Source organism: Schistocerca gregaria, chromosome 5, assembly GCF_023897955.1.
Source record: "Schistocerca gregaria isolate iqSchGreg1 chromosome 5, iqSchGreg1.2, whole genome shotgun sequence".
Lineage (NCBI taxonomy): Eukaryota > Metazoa > Arthropoda > Insecta > Orthoptera > Acrididae > Schistocerca > Schistocerca gregaria.
Window position 1 is genome coordinate 128,285,011 of NC_064924.1, and position 17,992 is coordinate 128,303,002.

Here is a 17,992-nt window from a genome sequence, read left to right on the forward strand (position 1 = left end):
TTATGCAGTGGTAAGGATAACGTTCATAAGGTACTCTACCTGGTCATCACAAGTGAGGAAACGATGTTCGTCGCAGGTTGACAGGGAGGAGTAAAGGCTCAGGTCAACCTTAGAAAGCTGCCATTTGGGTTTTTACGTAGATGAGGTAGTAGTCAGCCATTGGATAGCACATGGGAAACGGACGCTCGAGTATGTGTTGGAGAGAACAGACCACTCTAGAGGTCAGGCAAGCTGGGCAGTGCAGAATGAGAGGTCCAAATGGAAACATGTGTGTATGTGGAGTCTAAAAGTAACGTGAATGCTCCAGTATTGACGCAGATGAGGTTGAGTCGCATGAGAAGGCCAGCCAAGAAGCTACCTCTGACAGATTCTGGAAGAGCCCCAAAGGGAATGGTGTGCATTTATGTCACTGGGCAGCAAAGAGGAGCGAGAGAGATGACAATTAAGCTGGAGGAAGCCTGCCCAAATGACACCAAATGATGGAGCGATGCAGACATTACATAGAGAAAAGTTTAAGTGAGGAACGAAAATACGGTCTAAACAGCTTGATGCTGTGTTTTCATGAAGATGGTTTGACTATAATCATCAATCTTGGATTAGCAGCAGGACCCCACATGAGATGGAATTCTGTCCTCAGGGGGAAGGTAAAAGCTTCCAGAAAGAAATGTGAGAGATCATAGCGGTTATGAGGATGTTATTTTGTTCCCTGAAGGCAGAAAACAAGGACTCTGATTCCAAGAGCGGCTGTAATTCCTCCTTGTTGAACCAAATGCTACGAAATTCCACTGAAGGGGAGTCATGACAGGGAATAGGAAGGTAGGGAAAAAATGAAAAATTGTCACCTCGGCAGGTGCCGACTGCCTGCCTTAAAAGACTCACTGCTACAGGGCACAGAGCTGGAGGATCCTGTTCCACGAGATCCACTAGGGCGTCAGCAGTCTCTCTGGGGCGTCTGCAGCTTCTAGGTCAACAAAACTGTTGACAATATGCACCAGCAAAACAGAGGTCGGTCAGTTGAGGGTATCACGTGAGGACACCGTGGAAGAGGATCTCCACATTGGCGAAGGAGAAGACCGTTTATCTTTGATTAATTTCTTAGAGCCTTTGCGGTTGGCAGATTAAAATTCTGATGTTGGCTGGAGGAGCATAAGAAGTGTTCACAAGCGTATTCCATCTGTCTTTTCCAGCCTGGCTTGTGTAGCAGGTTATTTTGCTGCCAGAGGCAAAGATTTGGTAGCTTCTTGTACAGCTGGAGGAGGAGACAGGGATGCTACCATGACAAAGGTCGATTTGAGAACTGCATTGCTCAATTTGATGTCACAAGGTTATATGACCATGTCCTCCACAGAGCGAGGCGTAGCAAGAATGGTGCTGTAAGTGCCAGATGGTAAATCTCAGGACTTCCGACTAGCCAACGACTTGTGAGCAACAGAATAAGCCACTTTGTCCTTCTCCTCCCCCCCCCCCCCCCCACCTCCTGGATGGCCCGCTCATCGAAATACACAGGACATTCTTAGCATGAGGCTGCATAATCGCCATTGCAACCAATACAGCAAGGAGGAGGAGGTGGTGGTGGACAATCGCATTAGCATCCTTACTAGAAGCAATACATCTGGCTGTGTTTCAACAGGACATTTCGCGGTAATTGTAGCATTGACACCGGTAACAGCACATTGGGTTTGGAATGTATGGTCACATCATGACAAGATAGCCAACTTTGATCTTTGACGGAAGCACTACTTTATCAAATGAGAGGAAGAGTGTGTGTAGGCACTAACGTTGCATCAACCTTTTTCTTTATCCAATAGACTGCAGTGACTCCCTGATCAGAGAGGTTAGTTAGAATTTCTCCCTCAGGCCACTGAGCAGTGTAAATAACACCATATGAAGAATTCAGTGTTCAATGTGCCTCGGCACTAATAGAATGGCTGTGAAGGAGTAAAGCTTCAAGCAGTTCTTGGGCTTGAAAATCACAATTGAAACGTTTGCAGGTTTTTGCAGGGCCTGCAAATGCATCAACACCTTCATGAATAAAGTATGGATTAACTGCTGCAAGGAACTGACCTCCTTCAGTATGTAATACCACGAGGAACCAAGGTACAGCTGGGTGATGCTTGGAATCTTTAGCCTCATTCCGTTAACATTTAGTAGACATAGTCCAAGATGGTGACTGGCTTATTGCAAGAACCCCCCCCCCCCCCCCCCCCACGATTGGCAGCATCTCCAATGGCACGCTCCATCCACCTTAGGTGATTGGTCACACCTCCAGAACTCTTGACAGAGGGACAAACAAGCAATTGTTGAAGGTAACAGCTCTGGCAATCACCCCTTCCTGGATCTGGCCTGTAGCAGGGGTACATGTGAACCAGGGGCTTGGAATTAAGCATTGCCCAGTCACCTGTTATGTGCCAGGTGTGTGGGCTGGCCGTCAGGAGCACACACACAGAGGAAGAAGAAAGAAAGGATAACCTCAAACGCTGAAGTGGAGGCAGGATAGAAGAAAGAAAGAAAGAGAAAACAGTGGAAGGATGTTCTAATGTAAGGCTACTGGAACTTCAGAATACATTCCCAGAAACATTCGAGGCATGTTTTCTAAAGGAGGGGAAAAAGAATAGAAGGATAGACGTGCAGCACAGAAAGGAAAAAGGTGCTGCAAAGGCTGGCACCCCGTGGTAGCCAAGCACGAATTCACCAGTGTGTGTGTGTGTGTGTGTGTGTGTGTGTGTGTGTGTGTGTGTGTGTGTGGAGGGGGGTTATTACTGAACCTGATACCTGCAATCAAAAAGGAAGTCTGACAGGGTCATAGCCTACCCCCCATGATACTAGATCTGTAATTAAGAATGGCAAAATATGAACAGTATGCAGGTTCAAGTGAGTGTAGGTTGTATTATTTACACAGAGATGAAGGAACTTGCACATATGATAAACTAGCAGCGAGATCTGCATCAACACAAGTTTTCAAACTGAACACAGACACCACCATAACAAAGTGATGAAAGACAATGTCACTAACTACTATATTTCATATTTAAACTCTCCAAAAATATCCATAGTCTTCCTAAGATTCTGTACATGATGTGGGCTAATACATGGTTTCACACACCTGGACAACAGCCTGTTATGTAGCCAGCTTAACACTCTTATACAGGAAGCTTTAAAAGCATTTAATATTAGTTCCATAATAATTAAAGCAAATCAGAACCTTTATGGAAACACTATAGCAATAATAAAAGTGAAAACTTATCTCTCACCTGGATTGAAAGTTACAAAAGGATTATGTCAAGGATGCAGACTGTCACCACCACTTTACAAAACATATACAGAAAAAGCATTGGTAAACTGGAAAAAATGTAAAACCATCAGGATCCCAGTAAATGATATTACATTATATTCATTACAGTCTGCTGAAGAGCGACTAATGTTAGCACAAGATAAAGAAGACCGTACATTACAGGGAAATTAATAGGGAGTATAAAAAATGGGGACTTCACGTCCACACGAATGAAACAAAATATGTGGTAACAGGGATGGGAACTATTAAGCACTCTAAGGAGTACAAATACGTAGGAGTCAATACCACACAAGATGGAAAACAAAACAAGGAAATTAATTCAAGAATAAATACTGGGATGTTTACTATTGGAACAGTAAATAGTATTTTATAGGACCAGCAGATTAGAAAAGAAACAAAAAGAAAAATCTTCGTCACAATTCTCAGAAACTTTTTGACATGTGGATCAGAAGTACGGACAGTTATATCGCAAATAGTAGAGAGGTTGATGGCAACAGATATGGACTTTTGGAAGCGGTGTGTAGGGATATCTAGGCAAAAAAGAATCAGAAATGAAGTCATCAGGAAGAAAATGGACATTACAACTTCAATTGCAGATTTTATTCAAGAAAAACAACTGTTATGATATGGACATACAAAAAGGTTGTCGAAATAGAGATTATGGAATGGGAGCCACCAGAAAGAAAGAAAAGAGGGAGACTGCCGATAATATGGATTCAAGGAACTGAGGCCTCTATTAAAAGAAGCAATCTTTAAGAAAAATTATGGACAGATAGACAAAAGTGGAGGATGAGAATCAAATTTGCCGTGTAATCTTGGGGGCACTGGAAAATGTAAAATGCTACATTGCGAAACCAGATGATGATGTAGAAATACAGTTCAGAACCTCAGGATCTCTGTGTCTCTACAACTACACTCTGCAAACCACCGTAAGGTGCATGGCAGAGGGTATGTCCCAGTGTATCAATTACGTTTTCTTCACATTCCATTCACATACAGAGTGTGGGACACACAACTGATTGAATCCCTCTGTGCATGCAGTAATTATTCTAATCTCATCCTCACAATCCTTTTTTGAGCAATACAGAGGTGATTGTAGTATATTCCTAGAGTAATCATTTGAAGCCAGTCCTTCAAAATTCGTTAGTAGGATAAAATCGCTGCTCTGATGTTTCCCGTCAATAGAGGTTCGTGCAACTACCTGATTTTTGCACACTCGGAAACAATCTCCAGCAGAGTTCCATCCTTGAATGTAATTTGAAAACATGCATTGTGTGAAACCCAACTCACTTTTTTCAAGTGACATACTGAAATATCTGTATCGAGGTAACCCGATAGATGCAATATTTCTTCATTTTCGAAAAGTATTTGACTCATTACCGCACGTACGTTTATTGTCAAAAGTACAATTGTATGGGGTCGGATGAAGTAATTTCGGGTGTGCCCAAGGGAAGTGTGTTGGGACCACTGCTGTTCACATTTTATATTAATGGCCTTAAGAGAATATTAATAGAAAAATTAGCCTTTCTGCAGATGATGGAGTTACATATAATGAAGTACTATCTGAAAGTAGCTGCAAAACTATTCAGTCAGATCTTGATAAGATTTCCACCTGATGTAAAGAGTGGAAACTTACTCTAAATGTTCAGAAATATAAAATTGCGCACTTCACAAAATGAAAAAAAATGTGGTATCCTATGTCTATAATGTCAATGCTCACTGCTGGAATAGGCCAACTGAAACAAACACCTGGGTGTAACACTTTGTAGTGAAATGAAATGGAATGATCACATAGGTTTAATCGTGGGTAAAACAAGTGGTAGACTTCAGTTTATTGGTAGAATACTGGGGAGTGCACTAAGTCTACAAAGGAGATTGCTTACAAATCACTTGTGCGACCAGTTCTAGAATATTGCTCAAGTGTGCGAGTATTTGGGGCTGTGCCAAATAGGGCTAACAGGGGATATTGACTGTATAAGAGAAGGACAGCACAAATAGTCACAGGTTTGTTTAATCCGTGAGAGAGCGTCACAGAGCTAACGACGGAACTGAACTGGAAGACTCTTTGAGATAGGTATAAACTATCCTGATGTCTTAATGTCTCGAGAGCTGCCGTTAAATGATTAGAAATATACTAAAAGCCCCTACGTATCGCTCACATAGGGATCGTGACTATAAGATTATTCTAATCACTGCACGCACAGAGGATATTCAATCATTTCTCCTGCGCTCCATACGTGAATGGAACAGGAAAAAAACCATAATAACTGGCAAAAAGGGACGTACCCTCTGCCATGCACCTCACTGTGAGTTGCAAAGTGTAGATGTAGCTGTAGAATTTTGCCACGAGTATGTACACGAAAGTATTGTCAAACGACAGTGCAGCCAATTCTCTGGCGGATGGAGCAATATTCACGACGAAAACCGTAGTGGCTGACTGCCCTTGGTGACACCAGAACTGATGGAAAGCGTGCTGCACACAATTTTGCAGAACCAGCGTTTCCGTTCCATAACACTCATGAATCCCCCAGCCGTCTCGTTGGCCGTTGCACGAAATTATCTCCCGCTGGCTTGATTTTCATAAAATACGTGCATGGTGGGTGCCAAGGCAACTGACAGATGAGCACAAAATCAAATGTCTGCCCGCAGTATTGATAGAGAAAAGTGACGAGTTTCTCGACCATGTCACAACCAACTCAGACGCGAGATTAAAGTGGCGGTTGAAAACCATCGCAACAGAGAGTGGGCAGGGAGGGTGGCCATGCTCCGCCTTGATGATGGCTCTGCCTGGCAGACGACAAAGAGGTTTCTTAGGAAAGGGCAGCGTATACCTCCGCTACAAGTTGGTGGGGAGGTGGTTTGCGAACCAGACGCCAAGGCTAGCGCCCTGGCTGACACGTTTGCGGCCAACTTCACGCCTGTAGCGGACATCATAGACGCAGCACATGTACAACTCGTGCACGAGCGTCTGCCTGTATTCCTGGCAGCAGAGGCAGCTCCAGAGGACGAGATAGCTGCTATCACTGAGGAGGAGGTTGAATACCAACTGCGAACCCTAAACACCAGGAAAGCCGGTGGCAGTGACAGAGTGGAGGCAGTTATGCTACGGCAGCTCCCCCCCTCCTGCTATCCAGCCGCTCACCGAGCTATTCAACCATGTGCTGCGAACTGGGGACTACCCCTCTGTATGGAAACATGCAGAGGTTGTAGCCATCCCAAAGTCAGGGAAGGATGCAAGGCTGCCGCAAAACTACCGACCTATTAGCCTCCTCCCAGTAATGTCAAAGGTCTTTGAGCGGATTTATGCCCAACGACTTTTAGCTCATGTAAACCGCGAGTTGCTCATGCCTCCCGAACAGTTCGGTTTTCGGCAGGGACATAGTACACAGCAACAGCTTTTGAGGTTAGTAGAAGATGCGATGGGTGCCCTGGAGCGCCGGGAGTATTCAGGGGCGATACTCCTTGACGTCTCCAGGGCCTTCGACAGCGTGTGGCATGAGGGCCTCCTATTCAAACTTTTTGAACTGGGGGTACCGACGCCACATGTGAAACTCATTGCATCCTACCTGCAAAATCGCACTTTTAGTGTCCGCGCCGGTGACGGAGTATCCACTAATAGGCCTGTTCGTGCGGGAGTACCACAGGGATCCGTCCTTGGACCCCTGTTGTACACCCTGTACACGTCAGATGTACCTAGGACGCAGAGAGTGTCGCTAGCACTATATGCGGACGACACCGCCCTCTACGCACGATGCCTCAAGGTTAATATCCTTCGTCGTCGCCTACAAGAGGCGTGTGACGTATTGGTAGCTTGGGCAACAAAATGGCGCCTGAAATTTAACGCCACAAAAAGCCAGGCAATTATTATTACACGTCGCCGGATACCAAGGGATCTTCAACCAGTGCAGATCATGGGAGGCCCCATCCCATGGTCTCGCACTGTTAAGTATCTGGGCGTGACTTTAGACCGGCACCTCACATGGGGACCACATGTCACAGAGGTTAGGGGCAGAGTCTTAGGACGCTTACGCGAACTCTACCCTATACTAAATCCACAGTCCACGCTTCCCACACACTGCGGCATTACGCTATATCTGGCACTGATCAGGCCAGTGCTGGAGTACGCGGCCGTAGCGTGGGGAAATGCCGCCGACTGCCATATCAAGCGGTTACAAGGCCTACAAGGTAAGGTCCTGCGCCTTGCCATGCACCTCCCGCGGGACTTCCCCACCAGGGACCTGCATGACGTCACAGGGATCCCCATGATTAGGGATCGCTTCAAACTGCTGGCGCGGCAGTTCTATGAACTGTCGTCCCAGTCAGACAACAGGTTAACAGCAAACCTGGGTACCCAGGAGCACAGGAGGGGGACCACACGATGGCCCGACATGCTTCGGCAGTGATCGCCAGTGGAAACACTCACGACCACTGTTAGAGCAAAATCAGATACATTACACACAACACTCATGTGACACATAGGACACACACAACACGTTAGGCCATCAGAGACACAAGTACACTTAAGATAAACAGGAATAATCAATTGGGTTTAGCCTGTGAAACCACAGGGCACTTAGGATGTCCCTTAGGTTAAGAGTCGCTCGCTCGCTCGGGCATGAAACATGCCAAACCAGAAACAAAACAACTATCCATGGATTGGCGGCATTGTGGTTCACCTGGAATCTATCTTCTGGGATCGGCATGGTGTCCTCTGCGTATTTTTACCGCGGAGGGAGACGCTAGATACCGATCTGTATTGTCAGACATTGAAAATTTTGAGGAGGGCGATCCAGAACTAGATACGTGGGATGTTGGAAAGACGCATTACGCTTGTGCACGACAATGCAAGAGCACTGACAGTATAACACAGACACCAGCCACAGTCAGTGTTATAGTACCAAACAAACTGCGAGATTAATTGTTTAAATGGCTACTCAATTCTTGATGTCGCTAATCAAAAAGCGATTCATTACTTTCATCCATGACCATTCTTAATTTTAGTCGCTCACAGGCCTGCACCATTAACAAGACTCTGGTTTGTATTTCACAATGGAACATCATTCGCTAACATTTTATATGTCAAATATTTAAGCGGAACGAAGAAATTACGCAATGGATTTTTATCGTTTTCTGAGCATAACTTTAAGGAAAAGGCTACAGAAAATATCGGTCAAATGTTTTGTCTGAAAGTAAGAAATAAAATATATCAGCGAAACATTTGAGGCGACTATAAATGATTTCAGGACACACAACAGCACACTGAACTTTATTTTCATAATATTCCACACATCTTTTTAATACTCTATAAAAACGTACAAAGTTAAGCACTGAACTTAAAAATTCTCAATCGGCACCTCACCTCATTGCTGTATTTTATTTCTAGCATCAATTAAAGGCCGCAAAAATGTTTCTCTATTTTAATTCTTACTTTGTGACAAATAATTTCACAATATATTTGACGGAATTTTTTCTTCAATTTTTGCAGCACAACACAAATTGTTCATTCCTCCTTACCTCAGAGTTCTGCTGCTATTCACCGTACCATTGCCCCTATCTTTCTGAACATAACATCTCAGTAACAGAAGAAAAAATTTTAACACAGTGGCCAGTCTTCGAATAATACCATACGGTGTGTTCAATTAACACACTCCGTTTATCATAAACATTTGTCTCATTAAAAACTTAATTTGTCACTTCAATAATAATGACAAGTTACAATCTACAAGCTAGTAATCTCAAGACACACTTTTTGGTGTCACTTGCGAGCTTAAAATCGAAGAGAGCTGCTTGTCAACAGAGGGTGGAGGGGGGGTGGGAGTTGAAAAGCAGCTGAATGTATCAGCTGTATTCGCTTGTTATACAATATTACTAAACAAAGAGTTTCATGGCTTGCTGATACTGGAAGGTAAATCGTGGCAGTTGTCAAGTCATTAAAATTACAACACACCTTGCGATTTATGCAGACAAGGACTTAGCATACTGCTCATCATACAGTTTGGAAGTTCGATAACATATGGCAATGCAGGCTAACTGCCTCTTTCATTCAGTCTTCTACCGCACATAAAACTGATTATTTTTACTTAAAAAGTCGCACTGGACCTGCCCATTAAGCAATGAGACAAATAAAAACAAAGTCAACTGTCTCGCTGCATTTTTCTACAACGTATGGCATTTGGGGCAAGAGTCAGGTTTAAACCAATGGATAAATGTAAAAATGTCAGCTGCCAATAATTCTAAACAAGGTCAACATGGACTGCCCAGCATCAACAACATTGAGGCAGATAAGTTACCACAAAGTATACTTTCATCGCATGTCTACGTAGTTTGTGAAGGCTGATAATCACAAAAACGTATATTTTCTGCGCCCACACCGAGGAAAAATGATTTTAAAACGGAGACTGCTAAAGCACATATTACGGCCATATAACGGGAAGTATAAGCCAGCCGGTATTACAGTGGTTGGTGATGTTCCAAGTTTTCTACCATTTAATTGTCAGAGGGCAAGATAGTCAGTTACGACAAGAAAATACCTTTGCTGACAATGGGGCAACCGAAATATGAATGACAAAGTAACAAAATTGCAATAATACCGACAATATGGGCTATTGTTTTTGTTTCAACTAATTTAAACTTAAGATAAAAACAAACAAAGTAAATGTAAATGTCAGAACAAGCTCTGGCGGTCAGTACTGTTTGCTTCCTTCTCCACCAAACGCATGCATTTAAAAATAATCTCAGATACCCTTTCTTCTGAAAACATTTGCCATCAGCAACACTTACATTTCTAAGTCGCCCATCGTAGTGTTGTCGAAGTTAATTGACTCCATCTTCTTCTCCAGAGCTAACCCATACTATCAAAACAAGCGTTCACTGTAACAGCGTTCAAAATAACTGCCAGAATTCAACGTCTGCGCATTGAGCATCCCCACTACGCAAAGCATTTCAGTTCGCAGACGTCAAACAACGAAAGTATACTTGGTGTTCTATGACTATCTTTGTGAGCTTTAATGTGACGCTGTGGTTTGAAAAGTGGCGTGTCAGAAATTGTTAGTAAAACAGTTTGAAAGTGACATACGTTCGCATGTGTAGAGCACGGAGCTCACTGATTAGTAAATAAACGTGTTAGGTTCTTTCTTTAAAAAAAAAATGTGAAGAGGTGCAGATAGTGATAATGGACATGAAAAAGAAAGTGTAATATTCGTGTGTTCGATGTGGTTGAAAACATTTCACGTGAAGTTGTGTTCATTGAGTTTTGTTTTTTTTGAAAATGCCAGATATTAAAATTACTCCACTTGGTGCTGGTCAGGATGTTGGCCGTAGTTGCATTCTACTGTCAATGGGAGGCAAAAATATTATGCTCGATTGTGGCATGCACATGGGTTACAACGACGAAAGGAGATTTCCAGACTTCACATACATAGCACAAGAAGGCCCTCTCACAAGCTATATAGATTGTGTTATAATTTCCCATTTTCATTTAGATCATTGCGGAGCTTTACCATATTTCACTGAAATGGTTGGGTATACAGGACCTATCTACATGACACATCCAACGAAAGCTATAGCTCCCATTCTTTTAGAGGATATGAGAAAAGTTGCTGTAGAACGTAAAGGAGAAAGTAATTTTTTTACGTCACAAAATATTAAAGACTGTATGAAGAAAGTAGTGGCTGTTACTTTACACCAGTCCTTAATGGTAGATTCTCAGCTGGAAATCAAAGCCTATTATGCTGGACATGTCCTAGGTGCCGCAATGTTCTGGATACGCGTGGGTTCTCAATCTGTAGTGTACACAGGAGATTATAATATGACACCTGACCGACATCTGGGTGCTGCTTGGATTGATAAATGTAGACCTGACCTCTTAATAACAGAATCAACTTATGCAACAACCATAAGGGATTCAAAGCGGTGCAGAGAGCGTGATTTTCTAAAAAAAGTACACGAGTGTGTTGACCGTGGTGGTAAAGTTCTTATACCAGTATTCGCCTTGGGTAGAGCTCAAGAGCTTTGTATTCTGCTGGAAACTTATTGGGAACGAATGAATCTTAAAGTGCCAGTGTATTTTGCAGTTGGACTTACAGAGAAAGCCAATAACTATTATAAGATGTTTATAACTTGGACAAATCAAAAGATACGCAAGACCTTTGTACAGAGGAACATGTTTGATTTTAAACATATAAAACCCTTTGATAAAGCTTATATTGACAATCCAGGAGCCATGGTAGTGTTTGCCACCCCTGGTATGTTACATGCTGGTTTATCCCTTCAAATATTCAAAAAATGGGCACCATGTGAAAATAACATGGTTATAATGCCTGGATTTTGTGTTGTGGGAACAGTTGGTCATAAAATACTAAATGGTGCTAAAAAAATCGAATTCGAAAATCGTCATATAGTTGAAGTGAAAATGGCTGTGGAGTACATGTCATTTTCCGCTCATGCTGATGCAAAAGGTATTATGCAACTTATACAGTACTGTGAACCAAAAAATGTACTATTAGTGCATGGAGAGGCAACAAAGATGGAGTTTTTGAAGGAAAAAATTAAAAAAGAATTTGATATCGAGTGCTTTACACCAGCAAATGGAGAAACATGTGTCATAAACACTAATGTTAAAATACCAATTGACGTTTCTTTAAGCTTGCTCAAAGCTGAAGCCATCAAACACAATGCACAGCCTCCTGATCCAAAACGACCTCGTGTAATGCATGGTGTGCTTGTAGTGAAAGACAATGCTATGTGCCTAATGGATGTTGAAGAAGCTTGCAAGGAAGCAGGAATAAATAGACACTTTGTGAGGTTTACTTCTACACTGAGAATGGAAGATCCTGGTCCAGCGAGCAAAACAGCAGAAAAATTACTGCAGTTAATTAAGTCCCGCTTAAAAGACTGGCATGTTCAGCTGACAGAAGCCTCCAACATTTCAGTTGAATCTGTACTAGTTAAGGTTGAAGGCTCTGATGATGAACAGAAGAGTGTTTATGTATCATGGGACAATCAAGATGAGGAGCTTGGAAATTACATTTTAGGGCTACTACAAACAATGGGCCATCAGAATGTTGTGTGAAACACTATGTTGATGTTTTACTGCTACAAAACTTGGTGTTTGCCTGAAACTGATTAATTAAAATATTGTATTTATTTGACACTGTGAAAAAAACTCTCAATTTTTGTGCATATCACACAAACATATTCATTCCAGTTAGGTGTGAATAGATTAAGAAGATAATAACTGAGACACCTTTCTTGTTTCAATGTATTTTATGCTGTTTTCCAAAGCTTTACATAATGAAGAAAATTTAATTTTTGTGTGTGATCTTTCTTTCAACTTTGAAGAAGCTACTTTTTACAGGTTTCTTCATTAATCAGTACATTTTAATTGTAATGCACCTGGAATTCCAAAATCATAATTTTTGTAAGGGCTCTGCATTACATGTCTGATCATTAATTCTGTAGTATCACTACTAGGCCTAATGATGAAAGGGAAGACTGAGTAACACATTGTAATGGTTGCCAAAAGTCATTTATCGAATGGAAAATTGTGCAAAGGCTGAGAGAAGAGTAAAATGGAACTACAGTTCAGTCTGGAGGAAGCTAACTTTCTTTTGAAACTGCATTTCGTTTTTTGTGGTTGACATACTTATTTACCATACTTTTCTATTATTTTATTGCAAGCTGTTGCAGCATTCTTTTGATATTACCTATTCGGTGTTTATGAAACCTTTGTAAGTTGTGTATTGGAATACAAAATTCGTGAGGACTACAAGAAATGTTTTGGCCTAATGAGGGGAGAGAGAGAGTTTACCTTCCTGTGCAAGTGCTCAACATATTAACATTCATAGCATTTTTATGTTCTTTTCTTTTACTGCATAATTTTATTCTATCTGAATCCCATTAAGGTGACTTATTCTAAAGCTGCAGTTTTATCTTTAAAAAAAAAAAATTAAAAAATGCATATTGCACACGTCTCCTGAAGGTAGTAAAGGTTACCTAATAAATGTATAGAAGTGACTATATTATCGAAGGAGATTGTACCATTATAATCTACACCAGATAAGACACAGAAACCCTTATTTTGTAATCACAGAGTAAAGGTGAGCAAACACAAAACGTGGATGTGCACTAAGACAACTCAATAATCTTATAGCCTGAAGTACTGTGGATGTAATGATAGAAGTGCCATGCTGACATATTTGTTGTATGTATCACAATTTGTGTACAAAACAACAAAGTTTTGGTTTTCATCTTTTCTGCAACTATACCTTACCCTGCATACTTATGTTGACCTGAGCTGATAAAATTGGAGGGGAAAAATACTGGATGCAGTTTGTGTTCATACTTTTAGCTGTCTTTAAAATTACAGCTTTGTACTCTGCATATGATACTTTATTTCTTAAGTTGTTTGGAACATTTGTACAATGTATGCTCTTTGATCTGTATGTTTGAAATTGACATATTCCACACAGTGTGTGTTTAACATATGAAGCAAGTGCTGTGTCCATCATTGCGAAAGAACTAACGCGAAGGACTCTGGTAATGCTGTAGCTTATTTCTTGGGCTCTAGTAGGTGGTGTATCAATTTCAGCTGAACTAGACAAGTCAGGAGTAAGTCTCAGCAAATCATAACATTATGCCACTTAGAACTCCAGACTGGTGTGCAGTTAGTATTAACTGACAAAACTGTAGACAGACTCAAACTGGAACCTTACAAAGTGACAATGACACAGGAACTGAACAATTCAGATCCTGTTGCTCAACATCAGTTCTGCAAATGTCTGTAGAGCATTAGTGATGGAGAAAGTGATCATGAAATGCATCCCCCCCCCTGATGAAGAGTAGCTGCATTTTTCACAGTAGGACATTTTTCACTAAACAATAACTTCTGATAGGTATGTGCACAATATACTGTAAAGTTTTTTTCGAAAGTTAGTTTCTGTTGTCAAAAACACCTTGTAATACCATCACAAATACTGTGTGTGTGCTCTTGTAGTGTCCTGCATTAAGTAACCTTAGGCCTTTTTATTAGTTGTTAGTTCTCAGAAAACAAGGTTGCAGTACAGAAATTATGGTTGGTGGACGAAGATTGGCACAGTTATTCATGTTGCAGTATTTGCACACTACTTTCCCATCATGCAGTGATTCTTGATTTAACTAATGAGGATTTTCAGAACAATGTTAATTGCTTTTGATTTAATGTGTCCTGATAAATGCAGCCATGCTAGGAAGAAACATAATAAATAAATTTGAATCAACCTTTCAAAAATGCACAAGCAGCAATAGCCACTTGCAGCACTTATATGAGCGACAGTACCAGAGTTGGTTAGTCAGTGTATTGCTGCTACTTTGTAAGGTTTTTATTTTACACACGGCTCTGTTAACAAATGTTACTGACATACCAGTCTAAATTGTTAAAAAGTGAAACAATTTACTGGGACTTTCTCCCAAAGAAGATGCTAACTCACCTTGTGTGGCCAAAATCAACATGCTGCCTGCCAGAGGCTGATGTACAGAGCTGCCTGCCAGAAGAGGCCAAGGTACAGAGTCTGCACCCTTGGTATTGGTTCCTACTCTACATACGACACATCATTTGCAGTCTGAAACACTGTATTGTGCTCTATCTGAAGGAGATGTTTCTCATTTTATTGTTGTTAGAAAACATTTTGAAATTACATTGCTGCCCTGTATATAATGCCTGTCTCCCAGAAGCATTTCAAATTCAGGTTTACTGGCATACTACATGCTTTGCAGCCCAAGATGTGTTCTGGCTACTGAGACTGCAAACAGTTCAATAATTTTCTCCTTATCTTTTTTTTCTGAAGAAAGAAAGAAAAAAAGCATTTTAGGTGAACTTTTAAATGAAGGAAGTGTGAATTCCCAGAGTTGGATATTTTATTTAGCACGTCCATGTGTCCTAAATATGATTATAACTCCCCATTTATCTTTTGCTCCTTTAAACTTTTTTTGCTATATTGTCTCCCATTAATTGATTATAGGTACATCATCTTTGCTCTTTGTCGTCTCGCCCAAGAACACCCCAAGTCTTCTCCCCTGCATTCTTTTTAATACAAGCAATTATCAGCAGATGAATAATGAATACTGCATAGACATACTTAAAGATCCACAAATTCCATTAACTTTTCAGTGTTTGCTCTTTTTGTAGTTTTAATACAAACCCTCACAATTTTACTAAAACTAGAAAAAAAAGCTTAAAGCTTAGCTGTAAGCCATGCATTTGTTGGTTGTGCATTTTCTATTCTGCATTTCTCAGTATCTTAGGAAAAGTAATAAGATAGTGCTGTACAATGGCAAATTTAGAAATAAACTTTGTTGGTTTCATTAATGTAAACACATTTGATTATTCTTGGGATTTTGAATAGAGATTGAATAGTTAATGTATCAGAGCATGTGCTGCTGCGTAGATGTAATTAATTCTTTAGAGAGTATGTGGTTTTCTTATTTCTTCATCCCCTTTCTTGGCTCTGAGGCAGCTGTCATATTATTTAGTCTGCTTCTGAAGTGAGAAAAAGTAATTGGATATAAGGTATCTTTTGGTTACGACTGAAACATTCAATCTTCACAAGCATGTACTCATGATAAAATGTGGCTTGAAACTAAAGAAACAATAGAATGAGATTTTTACTCTGCAGCAGAGTGTGCGCTGATATGAAACTTCCTGACAGATTAAAACTGTGTGCCCGACCGAGACTCGAACTCGGGACCTTTGCCTTTCGCGGGCAAGTGCTCTACCAACTGAGATACCGAAGCACAACTCACGCCCGGTACTCACAGCTTTACTTCTGCCAGGTTCGCAGGAGAGCTTCTGTAAAGTTTCAAGAAACAATAGTTTGGTGGCTTCACAACTATTCCTTATGAGTTTTTATTTCATTATTTTTGTATCAGGGCCCTTGTAAGGAAGAGGTGAGACCAAAAATTATGGGAATCTATATTACTCACTCTTTGTGGCAGTCTCATGTGTTACTACAATTTACGTCAGCATCCATTTGTGTTAAAATTGCCTACTGACCTTTCCACAAATTTCTTCACTCTTTCCAGTGCCTTTCTGCATTATTGGCTCATTTGTGCCTTATTTCTTCCACTATCCAGCTTCTATCCTCCCACCCCCAAATACTCCATCCTTCATGTCACCTATTCCTGCTTTCCAAGAAGCATAATCATAGATGAAACAAAGATACTAAGCTGATGCAGCTATTTAAGTCTAAAACTCCCTAAACTGTAAACATCCCTCATATTCTCAGGGCTTGAATGCCATCGAAGGTTCTTAAAACAAAATAAACTTTGTTGTGATCCACACATTGTTTTCCTTAGGGGTGGCATTCGCATTAGTGTAATACGTATTTGACACAGAGATTAATAAACGCATGTAAATGCAATCCGATCACATTCAGCAAAGTTAAAAGTGAGAAAACTTGTTAGCAAGAAGATTTGACATGCAAGTAAAGCATTTATGTGATGTTTAAAATTTAGTAAATCGTCTTAACACAAATTGCCACAGTCAGTTGGAATAATGATTATGTGCATAAATTGGGAAGACAGATTAGAAAAATCTATCATGAGAATAGGTTAAAAGAAACAGAGAAAACATAAAATATTTCCAGCTATTCTGTAGAGGCAAGTCCCCCAAATGTCTGCAAATTTGAGTGTGCACAGATGTACTGTGTACTCAATTGCAGCACTTATAGAAATATGGCATTTTGAAGCATCATAAAAGACATCTTATTGATGTGCTTAGATAGGCTGTTGTTAGTATCTTAATCTTCAGTTTAACGATTATTTTTATAAAAGTACATAAAGGCCAATTATATCTGTATTAAGTTGCCTTCTAAAGGTAAAGATATATTCAAATTTGTTACAAACTAACCACATCATTGTTGGTTTAATGGTCATGTTATCTGTAACAGCGCAACAACAGTAGTTAAAAGTTAAGAACGACATTCTATTTTCTGGACGAACTGCAGCTTCACATATGGATAGCCACATATGCAAGGTAAATTGTTCACAGGCTTCGTTACAAAGTTAACATACACATGCTGTGGTTGGGTCGTGATAAGTTTTGTTTTGGAAAATTAGATGATGAAAGCTGTGAATAGAAAGTCTAGTTATGACATGTCGCAGCTCGAAGTTTGGTGCTGTCCATGAGCGGTTCGTCATTGCTTTGGTGCCATATTTTTTCTCGTTTTTCCTCCATGATCTTCAGTTGCTTTCTGGAAGCCCTGGTGTGTGGCATATATTGAAGTTTGATGTCTCATGTCTTCAATTACGAATGGCTCTCTCGCTAGCAGGTACACTAGTCTAGATCTTGTTGTCTTTGAGAGACCTAGTGCTCTTTTTAGATAAGTCGATTTTACCTTTTCTAGTGTTTCTAGATTTTTTTTCTGTCAGGTGGTCCCATATAACCTCCATCCCATAGGCCAGGATTGGCAAGATTTTTGTGTTGAATAATTTAATGTCTGTTTCTAGACTTAGTAGGCGGATGTTTTTGATGTCCTATATTGCTTGGGCTGCACATTCTGTTATATGTTTTGTAAAGCATTTGGCTGTTGGTTGCAATGTCACCTCTAGATATTTAAAGTCTGATGAGATTTTTATTTTTTGTCCTCTGATGTTGATTTCCGCATTCTTGGGTGTTTTGCCTCCTTTTCTGAAAATTACCATTTCTGTCTTTGTTATGTTTATGTG

General features: G+C 40.6%; 2 protein-coding genes across 4 annotated transcripts in view; one reads left to right on the plus strand and one right to left on the minus strand.

Moving 5' to 3' along the window:
- LOC126273053 (centrosomin-like) overlaps window positions 1-10,185 on the minus strand; it is a 420,328-nt gene extending 410,143 nt beyond the window's left edge. For 2 of the 3 annotated variants that reach the window (XM_049976456.1, XM_049976455.1), the window contains exon 1: window positions 10,073-10,185. In XM_049976456.1, the coding sequence (XP_049832413.1) occupies window positions 10,073-10,119 (47 nt within the window). In that variant the 5' untranslated portion in view covers window positions 10,120-10,185. The remainder of the gene's footprint in view (window positions 1-10,072) is intronic. The other variant, XM_049976451.1, reaches the window with a different exon arrangement.
- A 374-nt stretch (window positions 10,186-10,559) lies between these two features.
- On the plus strand, window positions 10,560-12,602 carry LOC126273054 (integrator complex subunit 11). Its single transcript, XM_049976460.1, has one exon. It carries the CDS (start codon window positions 10,560-10,562, stop codon window positions 12,360-12,362), a length of 1,803 nt encoding a protein of 600 aa, XP_049832417.1. The 3' UTR covers window positions 12,363-12,602.
- The last annotated feature ends 5,390 nt before the right edge of the window (window positions 12,603-17,992 follow it).